General features: G+C 50.2%; 6 protein-coding genes and 2 non-coding genes across 8 annotated transcripts; 3 read left to right on the top strand and 5 right to left on the bottom strand.

Annotated features, from left to right (window-relative positions):
* Nucleotides 1-132: 132 nt before the first annotated feature.
* BDZ99DRAFT_t37 lies at nucleotides 133-226 on the bottom strand. Its single transcript has one exon. It is a non-coding gene; the product is annotated as a tRNA-OTHER (tRNA).
* Nucleotides 227-424: 198 nt separating this feature from the next.
* On the bottom strand, nucleotides 425-509 carry BDZ99DRAFT_t36. Its single transcript has one exon. It is a non-coding gene; the product is annotated as a tRNA-OTHER (tRNA).
* A 300-nt stretch (nucleotides 510-809) lies between these two features.
* Nucleotides 810-1,801, bottom strand: BDZ99DRAFT_384095 (NAD(P)-binding protein; the record flags this gene model as incomplete). The annotated part of the gene is made up of 3 exons (XM_033715364.1): nucleotides 810-979; nucleotides 1,061-1,337; nucleotides 1,391-1,801. The coding sequence occupies 3 exons, from the start codon at nucleotides 1,799-1,801 to the stop codon at nucleotides 810-812; spliced, it is 858 nt and encodes a 285-aa protein (XP_033578613.1).
* A 1,434-nt stretch (nucleotides 1,802-3,235) lies between these two features.
* BDZ99DRAFT_497337 (NAD(P)-binding protein) lies at nucleotides 3,236-4,415 on the top strand (the record flags this gene model as incomplete). The annotated part of the gene is made up of 2 exons (XM_033723504.1): nucleotides 3,236-4,006; nucleotides 4,061-4,415. The coding sequence occupies exons 1-2, from the start codon at nucleotides 3,306-3,308 to the stop codon at nucleotides 4,413-4,415; spliced, it is 1,056 nt and encodes a 351-aa protein (XP_033578612.1). The 5' UTR covers nucleotides 3,236-3,305.
* Nucleotides 4,416-6,442: 2,027 nt separating this feature from the next.
* Nucleotides 6,443-7,574, top strand: BDZ99DRAFT_461660 (uncharacterized protein). The gene is made up of 2 exons (XM_033719669.1): nucleotides 6,443-7,219; nucleotides 7,272-7,574. Exon 1 carries the CDS (start codon nucleotides 6,456-6,458, stop codon nucleotides 7,206-7,208), a length of 753 nt encoding a protein of 250 aa, XP_033578611.1. The 5' UTR covers nucleotides 6,443-6,455; the 3' UTR covers nucleotides 7,209-7,219; nucleotides 7,272-7,574.
* Nucleotides 7,575-7,783: 209 nt separating this feature from the next.
* Nucleotides 7,784-8,134, top strand: BDZ99DRAFT_518899 (uncharacterized protein; the record flags this gene model as incomplete). The annotated part of the gene is made up of 1 exon (XM_033725353.1): nucleotides 7,784-8,134. One exon carries the CDS (start codon nucleotides 7,784-7,786, stop codon nucleotides 8,132-8,134), a length of 351 nt encoding a protein of 116 aa, XP_033578610.1.
* A 661-nt stretch (nucleotides 8,135-8,795) lies between these two features.
* Nucleotides 8,796-11,863, bottom strand: BDZ99DRAFT_440534 (HET-domain-containing protein; the record flags this gene model as incomplete). Its single annotated transcript, XM_033717719.1, has 3 exons — nucleotides 11,792-11,863; nucleotides 9,367-11,739; nucleotides 8,796-9,311 (listed from the first exon to the last, which is right to left on the bottom strand). The coding sequence occupies exons 2-3, from the start codon at nucleotides 11,620-11,622 to the stop codon at nucleotides 8,796-8,798; spliced, it is 2,772 nt and encodes a 923-aa protein (XP_033578609.1). The 5' UTR covers nucleotides 11,623-11,739; nucleotides 11,792-11,863.
* A 399-nt stretch (nucleotides 11,864-12,262) lies between these two features.
* Nucleotides 12,263-14,217, bottom strand: BDZ99DRAFT_569637 (uncharacterized protein; the record flags this gene model as incomplete). Its single annotated transcript, XM_033727908.1, has 1 exon — nucleotides 12,263-14,217. The coding sequence occupies one exon, from the start codon at nucleotides 14,215-14,217 to the stop codon at nucleotides 12,550-12,552; it is 1,668 nt and encodes a 555-aa protein (XP_033578608.1). The 3' UTR covers nucleotides 12,263-12,549.
* Between the last annotated feature and the right edge of the window lie 64 nt (nucleotides 14,218-14,281).

The raw sequence follows: 14,281 nt of genomic DNA, 5'->3' as shown, positions 1-14,281 counted from the left end.
ATACCCTGTCACTTTGAAGAAGTCTTTCCACACATTGAAACAAATTTTTCCTATCATATTACTGATCCGTCTCTTACGACTACCACTTCATCACAGCAACCCTAGCAAAAAGAAATATAGATAGAGAGTGAAGGTCGGCACCGAGGATCGAACTCGGGTCAATTACAATTTTAGTCCTGGGATTGCAGGAATTGGAATTCATTATAGCCAACTAAAGCACACCGACTTTGAATTAAGTTGAGTGGTGTGGTTGAAGAAGTATCTCATGTACATCATCATCTAAGTAGATGTCTGCGAGTAGTCAACCCTGACGATTGCTTTTCAGTCATCAAAACAAGTATCTCTCACCTTGATGCCTATCCATCTCTTCCGTGCACGCCCCCACTACAACCCCACAAGGAAAAAAAGATAACGAAGAGGGAAGGGTCGGCGCCGAGGATCGAACTCGGGTCCTTTTTACGGAGCCATTACTCCAGTAGAACCATTATAGCCAACTAAACCACACCGACTTGCATTAAAGTTGAGAGACGCGGTTGATTTCAGCATCTTATGTACACCATCAGCTAAGTAGACGTCAGTGAGTAATTCTGTGGCTAAGGAGAGGAAAGTATCGAAAGGCTCCATACTCCAGTACGTTCTCAATTTCAATGCAGCAGTCATAAAGCCCACTCACGAGACTTGAGCAATTGGAAAGAAACAGTATAAATGATCGGATTGACTGAACGAGAGTAATAAAAAATCTAAACTTCCTACATAGCTCATGCAAAGGCTTCTCCGATCCACCCCTTTACCATACCATCCTACCCCTCCTAGGCCCACGGCCAGCCAAGAACACCCGAAGTCATGAAAAGCGGCTCCTCTTCCACTCTCTTCAACGCCTTCAGCTGCGTGACATTCCAGTTGCACCAGATGAACCTGCCCCTGGCAAATGCCGCTTCGGCACTGGCAGCCCACAGGATGAAGTGCGCCGGAAGCTTGACTAGATATCACACAAAGCTGTCAGTTTTCGTAGTTCACTTCTGAGGAATTGGACCACTGTGGTCCCAAGTAATTGCCTCACCATCGTCCATCGGCATATTGTCAATTCCCGACTTCTTGTTCATCGCCGTATCGACCACTCCAGGGTGCAGCGTCACCACGTGCACATCCGGATACTCGGCGGCCACGAACTCGAAGAACTTGATAGTCGCGAGCTTAGACGTGACGTAGGAGGAACCACCCTCTAGCATTGCGGCGGGCATGCTGACAACCGCGGAGGAGACACCAACGAGGGAGCTATTTGCGTTGCGCTGGGGCAGGAACGCTTTGGTGACGATGAGGTTACCTTTGACGTTGATCTAGCAATCTGTCAGCTTCCGCAAAATACAAAGAGGTGGGTATCAAGCAATACCTCAAATCCCTGCCACCAATCCGCAAGATCGAGCTCCTTTAGCGTCTTACTCTTGGGGAGGTATCCCGCATTAGAAACGAGAACGTCCCAGGAGCCGACTTCCTTGGCCGCCTTCTCAACGCTCGCCAGGTCGGTCACGTCGGCGACGTGGAGGACGATCCTAGTGCCGGGGATCTCTTTCTCGACGATCGCCTTCGTCTCGGAAAGGGAGGACTGCGTGCGGCCCAGGATATGGATGGTTTTGGCGCCGGCAATGGCGAAGGTGAGGACGGTCTCGCGGCCGATTCCAGTGCCACCGCCCGTGATCACGATGGTCTTACCGGCCATTGAGAGCTCCTTGTTGCTGGGGTTGATGGCATCGTAGGTCTCGTTGTGCCATTCGGCGACTGGGGAAGGCCAGGGAGGAAGCATGGTGAGAGAAGTTATTGAAGAACGGCTTAGAAGCTGAGGTGATGAGGCGCTGAGAAGATGATTCTTGGGGTAAGAGTTGCTGGTTGTTGGCTTGTTGAAGTGATGGTTGTTGGATGAAAATATGAAGTGTGAGAAGGTACGGCTTCTTATACTCGTATGAGATGTGAGCTCTTCACCTACGAAGCTTCTATCTGCACGACGATATCCGGTTAGCACAGATTCATCATCAAGAACTCCTTGCGCGACTTGTGCTGTTGAAGGTGATTAGAAATGGCTCATCTAGTTCCATTTCAGGAGGCTGGTGTCGCTGTTTCTCCTTGTCTTCAAGATAACCGCGTTGGGACATTGAAAGCTTGGTCACTATATCTGACTACATGGAGCCATTTTGTTGAAGATCTTTCGTGAAGAAATCATGCCTGTATATGCTAGCTTCGTTTTATTGCACTAGGGCTTGCACAACCTTGCATCCACGGCCTGCTTACAGCATTCCTCACACTCAAGCCAATGGAAGAAGTGTTGGTTAATTCATGATGTAGATATTTTGGCTTCATTTCGTCGCACTAGGATTTGCGCAACCCCGCATCCAAAGCGTGGATACGTCAAGTCTTCACAATCGAGCCGATATTGAAGAGAAGTGCTGGTTAATGCATGATAAAGGCGCCTCTAGGGGAAAGAAAGTGTTGGTTAGTTGGTAAACGCGCCTTCTCTAGAAAAAACGAAAGTGAGTCTAGACAACGCGTACCACGAGCCACACGATGGAGATATCTACACACTATGACGTGTTGTAACGTGTTCCCGTAACCTGCGCTGTTGGGTCGATGCGCATTCGAATAATTGAGCGTGCTCATGCTCCACATCAACACGACCTGTCGTGATGACGGAAGAAGGCTTCACTTCTTCGAGCCCTCATTACTAAACAGCTTCTCTTCACATAGGCTTAGGACTCGTAAAAGGCCGTCATAAAACCATAACTGAGTACAGTGCTAGCCTAAAGCGGTCGTAATTACTAGAAAGGGCTCCCGGGTATATGCAAGCCACAGTCTCGCACTTCGGCCTTTGCTTACTTGCCGCTGCGGAGAAAGGTTCAGCGATTGGTGTGACAAGGATCCTCGAAAAACGTGATCTGGCTCTTTGTTTAGTGATCGGTGGAGACGTCTGCGTCTATGGTGGACGTTTGCGATCCACGGTGAGATAAGTAAGCGAGTCGTGAATGCAGATAGGCTACACCAACCAATCAGATGCCGGCGATGAATAGTCATCACCCGTGCTTTCCTCAGGGGTTTCTTGACATTGGAAATACGTTATACAGACCCAACTGAAGACGTGATTATTAAGAAAGGACACAGTGTTCCAAGGAAGCACTCATACTGCTGCGAAGTAGGATATAAATTCACCTAAAGTCCTTAGAGTAGAGCAATTCACTCCTCCATTCCTCTGAAACCATCACTCGAAGTGACTTCAATTGAAAAGAAAATCCACCCTCAAACTTCAGTTCCAATCCGAAATGGCGTATATCCTTCTCACCGGCGCGTCCGGCAACCTAGGCGCGGTGATTCTCGAGCAGCTCCTGAGCGAAGGCCACAATGTCAATGCCATCATCCGATCTTTCGCGAAAAACAAGGGTGCTATCACAAAGATACACCAGAAAGCAGTGGATTCCGGCAGACTCAGCTTTACCGAAATCCCCGATATGGCGGCCCCGAAAGCATTCCACGAATCGGCGAAGAATGCATCCGCAATCATCCACGCCGCAACACCCTTGAGCTACGACAACTTCCTCGAAGAAATCATCAAGCCTGTTTCTATCATCACTAATAACGTGCTTGATGCTTCCGCTGCCTCGCCGACTGTCAAGAGACTCATCATTACCGGAAGTATTGTGTCCACGCTCAAACTCCCGGATGAGCTTTACAGCGGAAAGACTCTCAGCGAAAAGGACTGGAACCCATTGACTGCGGAGCAAGGGGTCGAGAATGTATTCAACGCATATGCGTACTCTAAAACAATTTCAGAACAAGAGGCATGGGCCTACATGGAGGAGAAGAAGCCATCCTTCGAACTTATCTATCTCCTGGCGCCGTCTATCACTGGAAAGAGTACCCAACCTGGTGCGAAGCTCTCCAGGCAGCAGCTTGGAGGTATCGGAGGGTTCTATAGAAGCCTTTTCGATGTGGAAACACTTGGATGGCAGTTCCCCTACTACATGTAGGCTCCCGCTCACCCTCCTCCGTCGCTTAAGGAAGCTAACAAGCGTCTTAGGGATGTCGAAGATGTGGCCGCAATCCATTTGAAGTCTCTCTCGCCATCTGTACCTGGAAACCTTCGCTACCTCTTCCACAGCGAGGGCATAATGAACGAGAACACAGTCGCAGACTTCGTCCGAGAAAAGTACCCCGAGTTGAAGAGTCGAGTCCCAGCCGGCGCAGAGAAACTGGTCATACCGGAGGGATTGGTCAAGACGGACATCTCAAGAGCGAACGCCGCTTTCGGTACGGGATGGAAGAGCTGGCAAGACTCGGTCGTGGAAATGGTCAATGATGTTATTCGATTCGAGCGAGAGGGCTTGGTTGACGGGGGAGTACCGAGTGTCGTGCTCCCCAGATTAGATGAATAGATACCATGAGGTTTGGCAACGAGACAGACTCAAGGTTGCTGTGTATATATAGGCATGGCGCTTTGTGGAACTGTTTTAGCCACTGTTTCTAGTCTTGACCTAGAAACTTCAAATATGCACATCGAGCTACTAGAATACTAGAATATCTCTGAGAGATCGCTGATTGAAGCCTTAATATGTATCTAATTCTGATGACTGTTGTAGTAAACGTGAGGAATGAAGTTAGTATTCATTCGATAAAATGATGGGAACGGGAGAGCTTGAAAGGTTGCTGGTGCGAGAAGTAGTGACGCTTAGTCATCTAGAATAGCGCCTCGTCTCGAGGTCACGGAATCGGACCACCATCTCTTCATGCATCACATACAGGTAACGCGCACTGTTGTTCAGCCCATCGGTCATGACATAATATGCCCTCTCAAAAGGCATCTCTGTGAATTAGTTGCAAGAAGGAGTGCCTGTGCTACCTTTCTGCTTACAGATGGGGTCTGAAACCCCCCGCTGACGCCAGCAGACAGGCTGGCTGTTGGAAACGAACGAAAGAGACCAAGATTTGAGACTCGTTATATACGCCACAAGAGTCGTCTTAGCTTATCCTTCTTGACAGGGAACAGGCGTATTTACCTTGACTGGAGGGACGCCTCGTTGTTTTGCACGACTAAAACAACAGCGGCCTCTTTACTGCGCCCTGCTGACTTGTCACTCACCTACATATTCAATTTATTTTAGGGTCTAATAAATATTGGTAATACGTCTTTTAGTGGTCTATTTGATGAGCTCTGCGTACTACATGACTTTCTTATCATTTTACTTTCCGGTTTCAGCTTCGCGGGAGTCCGGGAGTTACTCGTAACAATGAGCGAGCAACCTTTCTTATCAAATCCGGCAAACGAACAGGCAGTCGAGTCGCGATTGATCAATGGCAACAACTCCTCGTCGGCGTTTTTGTCCCATCTAATACCAGATGATGGTGATCCTCCGTCTTCTTCACAGGTAAAAGGAACAACAATACGAGGCTTCTGGTCAGAGAAAGTTCGAGCGAAATCTAAGAGCCCTCCAAACAGCCGCCCGTGGTCGTCACGACAGAAGGTTCCATGGACAATACTGCTCGCTTTATTCGGAGTTCTCTGCTCCATCATCGGTGCCGGAGTAGTCCTTTTCATCGCACACCACCATTCCACCAAAGATTGGCCAGAAAGCATCTCGCCTACAGTATGTCTTGCCATAATAGCAGCATCGGGAGGACTCTGCATCGACTTTGCGATGAAAGAAGGTGCCGCAATTGCGTGGTGGACTAGATCGCTGAAATCGGGGACTCTAAACGATTTGCATCGGCAATGGATGGCTGCAGATAGCACTTGGTCTGCCATCATAAGCTTCTGGCCACTTAACCGAGTATCTGTTGCGAAAGTCCTTGTCCTAATAGCTATCGTCTATGGAACTCTTCTCCAGCGTGCCATATCGGCCGAGACTATGGACAAAACCAAGGGCGGAACGATAAAGATTCAGATCGCAACAGACGTTTCTCGATTCAACACGACGCCAGTTAACGACTTCTATACTGATCAAAGGAAGGCTGCAAACGTACTTTCTCCGTGGTTTGTGGACGTTATCCGAGGCTTTGGCACCAATAGCCCGATACTGGCGGACACAAACAAATGCAATGGCACTTGCACCGGCACTATTCAAGCGTTTGGGTTGAACGGAAGCTGTCCAATTGGTAACTCGGTTGCCACAGACTGGGCACAGAAGTACTACGACAACAACCTGGATACTGCGACACTATTCAATATTAGCTTTCCTGTACTAGAGCTACCAGTAGTGACGGTCAACAGCCCTATCAGCCTTGACCCCGAAGCAAACCCACAGATCGTCTTCGACGTCACCTACTGGAACCCTGACGCTCCCAACTTCGAAAATCATGGCGCTTCCAATGGTAATGCTGCAGGAAACTACACTTTTTGCCCTGGAAAACTAATGACGAAGTCTTGCTCGTTCTTTATCGACGTCACGGAGTATCCCGTGGAGATGAATAGCACCACGATGTCTCTAGACAGCAACACTGCCACGTTCCCACTCAAATCTCACATCTCCAAGGGCCACCTCGAGTACCAGCGCCTCGCAGGCTTCCAAGTAGCAGCGCGCAATCTCTTCAGCGCCAGTGCCCGGCTCTCTGACCCAACATTTTCCGAAGTGAGCTCGGGCACGCAACCCACATTTTCCACCGTGTATTGGAACGTCGACACCGTCGGTTCTCTTGCGTCTGAGCATTTCCAGCTTCCCGATGGCGTATACCCAAACACTTGCTCCCAAGGCTACTCAGATCCGACAGACCAAATCGTCTCGTCCCTCTCGCGTCTCATCTTCCGCAGCGCTGTCGCCGCTGGACGTGATGCGCCGTCGCTGTATGGGAACTATGAGCAAGATGTTGCAGTGCAGCAGACGACGTCCGAGGTCGTATACGTGAGCCACTACGTGTTCTACTACATTGCGGCGGCTATCATGGTGGTGGCGATGTTGGGCACGATAACGACGCTGCATGGATGGTGGAGGCTCGGTAGGGCCGTATCGATGAGTCCCCTAGAGACTGCGAAGGCGTTTAGTGAAGAACTCTTGCACGGGGATGGCACTTCGAATGCAGAGGTGGGGGACTTATTGCGGGTTGTTGGGCGGAGAAGGGTGATGTACGGAGAGATCGTGATAACGGATAGCCAAGGAGTAAGAGAGAGGAAGGTCTTGAGATTTGGGCATCCAGATGATGTGAGGGCGCCTGTTCGAGGAGATGTCTTCGAGTGATTTTCAGACGAGTAGGAGTCCGCTCTCTTGTCCTTCATGCCTTCCTTAATAAAGACGAATTAGGTCGAAACTTCCCCAGAGTCGACGAGACTCCAACGAACGACGCAAACTTCAATTTGAGTCCCGATGAGAACAAGCACAAGAAATGAAAAGTCCTCAATCAGCGGACCATAGACAGACCCCGTATTAAACATACAGAAGGCGAGAGCCATCAAAGAAATCTCGTACCGAGTCCGGAGGTCTTCCATGGTATGGTGTTCTGCGTGCTCTTTTCAAAATATTTCAAGGTAAAGCGGACACAGGAGCGAAGGGCATAGTGGGAATAAGTAGTTGGCGGGTGCTGTGGTATTTCATCTTCAATTCCGCGGTAACGATGATTCCACAACCCTCACCAACCATGGAACCCTCAAAATCAGCGCGCCGACTCCCACAGAGCGCAAAATCATGCTATTAAACTTGCCCATCTTCCTTCTTCCCCTCCCAACCTCACATACGCTATCCCATAAAACCCAACCGCCACAACCTCTCCTTCTCACAACCCCAAAACGCTACCAGACGGCACAGCACCCACCACGATGTTTAACCCCTTCAAAAACCCCACCCCAACCCGCAACGAGTTCACCACCAACTTCAACCGCTACGCCACATTCCACCTTTCGGGAACGCCGGACTCCCCCGACTGCGTCATCTGCACATGCCCTTGCGGCCCAAAGCGCCCGCGGATGCGCCTCCGCGACTGCCAGCACGACTTCTGCTCGCTTTGCTTCGAAAAGTGGCTCAATAGCGGGCAGCGCGCCGCTGACAAGTGTGTGATGTGCCGCAAGGTGCTTTTTGTGCCCGACGACGAGACTGACTCCTCCTCCTCCGAGGCATATGATAGCGATGACTCCTTGAATGCATTGATCGACCGTATGGTGCTAGCATGATTGATGCGTTCGTCTATCTCTGCTGAGATTTAAGTGACAAAACTTCAACACATGGTTCTATGAGTAAGTTAGCCATCTTATCACCTAATAAGGAGATTCTCGAAGCTTTGCTGTGGCATATTAGGAAGCTATATATTCACCTCAATCCCCGGCCTCCTCTATGGAATAGAGACTAAAAAGAAAATAGGATAGCAAGTTATATGCACACAAACGCTTTACAATATATCAGGCCAAACTTCGCATATCCAAACTCTTCCAGTTCCGACACCGATGCCAATTGTGTTCCCTAACACCGCTAAACATGACGGCCGATACTCTGACGGTAGCCATACTAAGTTCTCAGAATTATGTGTTATCCATGCTCCATTTGAACTCAACGCTAGGCCTTGATATCTTGGACTCTGAGGCTTTATAACCGTAGATGTACTACTTAGAACTAATGGTGCTACACTAATACTAATAGTACCAATTGCAGTGTGAAGATAGAAACCAGTAGTGTCAAATGATATATTGCTGAGCGCCGTGCCAACGTACTCGGGTTGCAGCACTACAACCTAGGGTCAGCAACTCATATGCAGTAACGTATCAGGATAACATGCTGATACAGGAGGAAGTAACAGGTAGTGCAACAGCAGTGCTGCAGCACGGTATCAGTACTGTATCAGGAAACAGGATGAATCAAGTAACGCGTCAGGAAGAGATACCACGTTATGCCCCCGGGGCTGGCCCCCCTCCTTCCCCTAGTATATAAACAACGAGCTAGACACCCATAGAAATCAGAGTTCACATCAATTTCAACCTGAGTAACGTCGAGCGTCTGCAGGCACGCGCCGCTGTTTGCATCCCAGATCTTGACTGTGCGGTCGTACGACGCCGACGCCGACGCCGACGCTAGCCGTGTTGAGTCGTGAGAAAAGGCCACTGAGTTGACCGCATCGCTATGGCCCTCGAGCGTCTGCAAGCATGCGCCCCATTCATCTTCTATAGCCGGCTTTATCGTGATCCACCTTGGCTCTTCCTTCTTAAAAAGACCCCTTATCAGGCTGCGAGCTGGACTAAAGACAAGTGCAGACGCATATGCCTGCAGAGGACAGTTTTCTATTGCCCACTTGTGATACATGATAAATCGGCGTGCGTCTTGAACAAGCTTAATTAATGCACATGCATTTGCTCTTTCCTATGTTATATTAGCATATACTAAACAGAGGTAGCATTAGCAAGTTAAGAGATACCTGGATTACAGCCTCGAATCTTGCTACCGAAACAACCCCCTCTGGAATGCTCTTACAAAGGCTAAGAGCCTCTAGCCAGTACAGGTACTTTTCTTCAAGAAAGCTTTTAACAGCACCGCTATCTTGCAGGTCGAGACTGTGATCTATAGAAGCATTGGGAATCCAGTTACAAAGGTGATTGACCCAGTAGACACACGAGTAGCGCGATGCTGCTAATGGGTCTGGATCTGGCTGTGTAACCAGCTCAGCAGGATATCCTAACGAACCTAGGTTGTACATGTTTCGTTGTAGCGTTCTGGACATGACCTGGAGAGATCTTGAGAGGATTGCATAGTAGACCTCTTCCCTGCCAGAGGGAAAGACCGTACTAGATGCTGTAGTTAATAGAAAGTCCTTTGCCGACTGATGCACAAAATAGATGATGCCTTCTCGATGAGTAAGGAATGACCCGCAAAGGTCAATGATCTCCCGGGTTGACGCTAGATCGTCGGCTATGTCGTCGAGCATCTCTACAAGAGATGTTAGCTCTTTCAGTGTAACGGGTCGGTATACAATCGAAATTAGGGCAAGTATCCGCTTGCAGAGATCAGCATCGTCTGAGTTGCATATTTGCTCCATCATTCGCTCGTAGAGAGAATCAAGTCCAGGTGGAAATGCGCTTAGTTTAGCGACGGCATTCCATCGTAGGGTCTTCTCAAGGTTTTGACAGACTAAAGCTACCCAGAGGAAAGTGTTATTCGCATTTGCGAGCAGATGAGCTAGCACGGCATCTCTCGTCTTGTCGTTGTACATCTTGTCCTCGGCCAGCTGAAGCACTTTATGTCGGATGTATATATTGACAGCCATAGAAATAGACTCTGTATTCAGCTCAAGGGAAAGATTCACCCTTTGTCCCACCTTCCCTAGACGCTTGCCAATGTCAAGACAGTTGCGGCTAGAGACAACCCATTTAACACGAGAAGATACAGGTGTCTTCTCAACAATAAAGGCTAACAATTTTGATAAGTCCGTGATGCATTCGTCTAGCGCATCGATAATCAAGTATGTGCTGCTCAAATTCGGGTCTTGCAGGATGTGTGTGAAGATCTCGGACAAGGCGACCCAGGCATTCGGATCTTCGAAGAGAGTTTTGCCTGCGTGATCGTACTTCTTCCGCATATGGGAGATGAGCGACGGCTGCTGTTTAACAAGTAAGTACAGCAGACCTCGCAGCACGGCCGTGGCGCTGTTGAGTCGCGAGTCCGTGGCCTGGCAGAAGAAATAGGACAGGAGATTCGTCTTGATTATCGACTTCTTTAACTCGTCAACAATGCCGCAGAGCAGCATCGTCTTACCCTTACCAGGATCCCCTTTAACCCATAGCAGTCGACTCTGTTGGTTGTCACGCCATTGTTGGAAGTCCGAGTTTTTAAGTATCCAGTGGTAAGAGTCTACGAGCAGTCCGCCCTTGGTGTCTTCGATGCGCTTTTTGTCATCACAGGGATCAGTTGAGCGTAAGTCTCGAAGGCATTTGTTTAGCTTATCAATCTCCTCTTCAAGCCGTTTGAACGCACTTGTGGATCCTTCTCCATAGCGAAGAGGCATTTCGACGTCGAAAATACCAAGTAGTGAGTACGCTTTGTCTTCTTCAACCTTTGTCTGGCGGCATTGTATCCACAAAAATCGCTCGGTGTTGCTAAACTGAGACAAACGTGCTCCTTCAAGTGCTGCATTAGGAATTCCTGTGATTTCGCGGATGTGTTGTCTTAGCGATCGTTTGTTGCCAAGTTTCTTCTGTTCTCGGGAGAAAAACTCAACTGAAGTCGGCGCAAGAAGCTCTTGGAGGGTCCAGCCCCGGGTGAACCATCTGCTTTCCCGAAAAGCCCGCTCCCAAGTATATTGATAGGAATTATCGTTTGCTTTTCGCTTGACTGTCGAGACATCGGAAAGATAGACATAGCATCTCACTGCGTCCTGATACCAACGAAACATAGAGTTGATAGCGTCCCGAAGCTCCACTGGGTTGGACTTATCAATGCAGCAGGTGTCCACCCAAAAGTATGGTAAACCATCGCGTTCAGCCTGTCGTCCACAAAACTGAATCTTATCGTAGCCAGCCTTGTCCAGTCCGGTACCATCCATCAAATCGCGGAATGTGACTTCGTGGCCCTCCTTCCAGGTATGTGAGAGGATCGCATATGGAGGGATTGGATCGTCGCCCACGAAGTACTTGGTAAGACTGATCTCACCAGCGTCGTTGCGTAGCAGAAGACGCATTGTTTTGCATGGAGCTGGACGGCGGCAAGCAGTATAGGAACGGATTTCGGCCGGGTTCAAATGTAGCAGCCTGACCGAAAAGACGAGCGCCGCAACTCGTTCTTGAGAATATCAGACCTAGCCATCGAGTGTTAGCGAGTATACTGGAAGATAGGACGCTGAACTATACCGAAGATCCGCATCTGAGAGCGAGATGCTGCAGAGTGCTGTGGGCCGATTTTGTTGTGAGCTCGAGGTGGGGTGCGGCTGGTTACACAGCCCACATTGTGGCGCGATTAGGCTGCCATGCAGTGCTTCAGCAGAAGGCGAATTTGCAATTGAGTAGACTGAATATGCTTTATCTTGAAGTGGACGAACACCTTGACCACACTAGCAGGGAGGACGGCCGACCCGCTCCGGCCACAACCTTGTGCGAGAGGAGTTGAAATTTTCCGAAACATAGATTTGGTTGAGAACACATTGTTCATTTTGTGCTGGGTCTGACATCAACATCCAAAACATAGTGAAATGGAGCATTGTTTTTGCATGATGTGATGTGTGATTCGCACTCTCGACCGTTTGACGTCCGTCAAGATGTTAGCAACAGACTAGAGCACCTCTAACAGTGGGTGGCGAAACGAGCAGATCCAAATAGTGTATTAGTCTATCTATTTTGGACTTTGACGATCTTACCTCTCAACCCCGGTTTTTGTGATTTCTGAAGTGCGTAAACTCCCATCCAAGCATTGTGTAATGATCTTTTTCGAGTCCTATACCTAGGTCCGAACTGAGGAGGTCTGAAGATAGTCGAGGTGTTAGGTTGCCGTTTTGAGACCAGAAGTACCAGTTCTAGTCGCGGACTAGTAGGATGACTATGACACTGGACGGTCGCACTCTCGGACGACTATTATCATGAAGAAACGGTGGAAGTAAAACCTCTTCGACGTCCTAATGAGCCTGATCTGAGCGCCGCTGCTGCTGCTCCTGTTCTGAGCGCCACTGTTCCTCCTGTATGTGCTGATGTTGATACGCTTCGAAGTGCAGTCGTCCGAGTTCATTCGACGGCATACCTGCCCGCTGTAGCGTCACAGAACTCCCCATCTGAGCATGCAGGTAACGCTCGTCATACGGCATTGGAAGGTCCACTGCGTTCCGCAAAGCGGCCACCAGCTCGGCCGGTCCCGTGGCATTTCTACCTGTCGCCGCGACTATAAGCCCGGCTCCCTCTCGCTGAAGTTGCTCTTCCCGCTCAAACTCCTCTTCCCGCTGCGAAGCCTCTGCAATCCGTCGCCGAACCTCCTCAACGGCCTGCCGAGCTTCCACTTCGCGTTGCTGGGTCTCCTCTAGCCGGACCTCTAGGTCCCACCGCCGATCTTGTTCCATGCGGAGAGAATCCTCCCTAAGAGAAAGCTCCCGGTGGAGCTGGGCATGGTTGTGCATCAAGCGCCCCCGAGCACGCTGTCGATTCTGATGCTCCCGCATCTCCTGATCCCGCTGATCTAGATGACCTTCGTTGATAGCTGCCATCCTGGCATGCCTTTGATCGAGCTCAGACCGGATCGAAGTTTGCTGCTCAGTAGGTTCTGGGAAGGTAGGCACGGTGCCCTGATGCTCGTTCCGAAATGCTCGAACTCTATCCCTCAGAGCTTCGTAGCGACTACGTGGAGCCGAGAGATCATCCCTAGGACCTGTCCGGGCGCGGGGAAGAAGAGGGCCCCGACTTGGTCTGGGGGCTCCCGGAACATGCTGTAAGGTGAGGTTCACAGGAACAGCCGTCTTGTTCTGCTGCTGATACCCCGAGTCCTGAGTTTCCTGCTCCCCAGGACGTCCCAGAGGAGCTTCGAACCGACGAAGGCCGGGTGTATCGTTGTGTATACGGCGTGCAGCCAGGTCCCGCTGAAGGCCCTCCGGAAGAGGTGCCACGTCGATTCGATGCCGTTCAGGGAATTGCGCAGCACCCGCCGTAGCTTGTTGCTCATCAACATCCCTCCTAAGAGCCCCAAAGAGAGAACCAGCAACCGGCCGACCTCGCGTAGGAATTGGCGTGGTCTGCTGCGTAGGTTCTGGACGCGCAGCCATACCGCCCTGTTGTTGACCGCCGGCCGCAGAGCTGGCCTGATCCCGCGCTTGAAGAAGTCGTCCTCGAAGTGCTGAGAGGTCGCGCAGAGCAGCATTAGTCGGAGGTACCGAATTGTCTAGCTGAGTAAATTCCACCCGGTCATCCAGTCCAGCGGCATAGCGATGACGTGGCCGAGTCAGTTCATCGATGTGCCAGCGGGCCGCACGCGCCATTGCAAGCTGATGATATCGTAGGTGCGGAACTCTTCCATCTGGACCCAGTTCATTCCCACGCCCAAACAGCGTAATCCTGCACATTGGGCACTTGTCATGGTTGAAGTTAACACTGCCAATCCACGTCATCAAGCAGCTTCGCCCAAAAATATGATGGCAGCCATCGATGCCCGTGATCTGGACCGCTGGATGATTGGCGTTGAGCATTTCGTGACAGATATTGCACTCGTGTGGTTCCGGATTGTTGATCTCGAGGGCGGTGAGATGGTTGGCGACGAATTCGGCGGGGGTGGCGGGACGGGTTGGAGGATCGGGAGAGGACATGCTGGGAGGCGGCGGATGGTATTGGATGGTGTGATATGGTAGAGGACTGATTTGCGATGTGGGT

The sequence above is a fragment of the Mytilinidion resinicola genome (assembly GCF_010093595.1).
Source record: "Mytilinidion resinicola strain CBS 304.34 unplaced genomic scaffold BDZ99scaffold_7, whole genome shotgun sequence".
Classification (NCBI taxonomy): Eukaryota; Fungi; Ascomycota; class Dothideomycetes; order Mytilinidiales; family Mytilinidiaceae; genus Mytilinidion; species Mytilinidion resinicola.
The sequence above is the reverse complement of the archived record's forward strand: the minus strand, read 5'-3'. Positions and strand labels throughout refer to the sequence as shown.

Excerpts from the sequence above, each read along its gene's own strand:
- BDZ99DRAFT_461660 (XM_033719669.1), top strand. The coding sequence starts at position 6,456 with ATGTCTCTAGACAGCAACACTGCCACGTTCCCACTCAAATCTCACATC.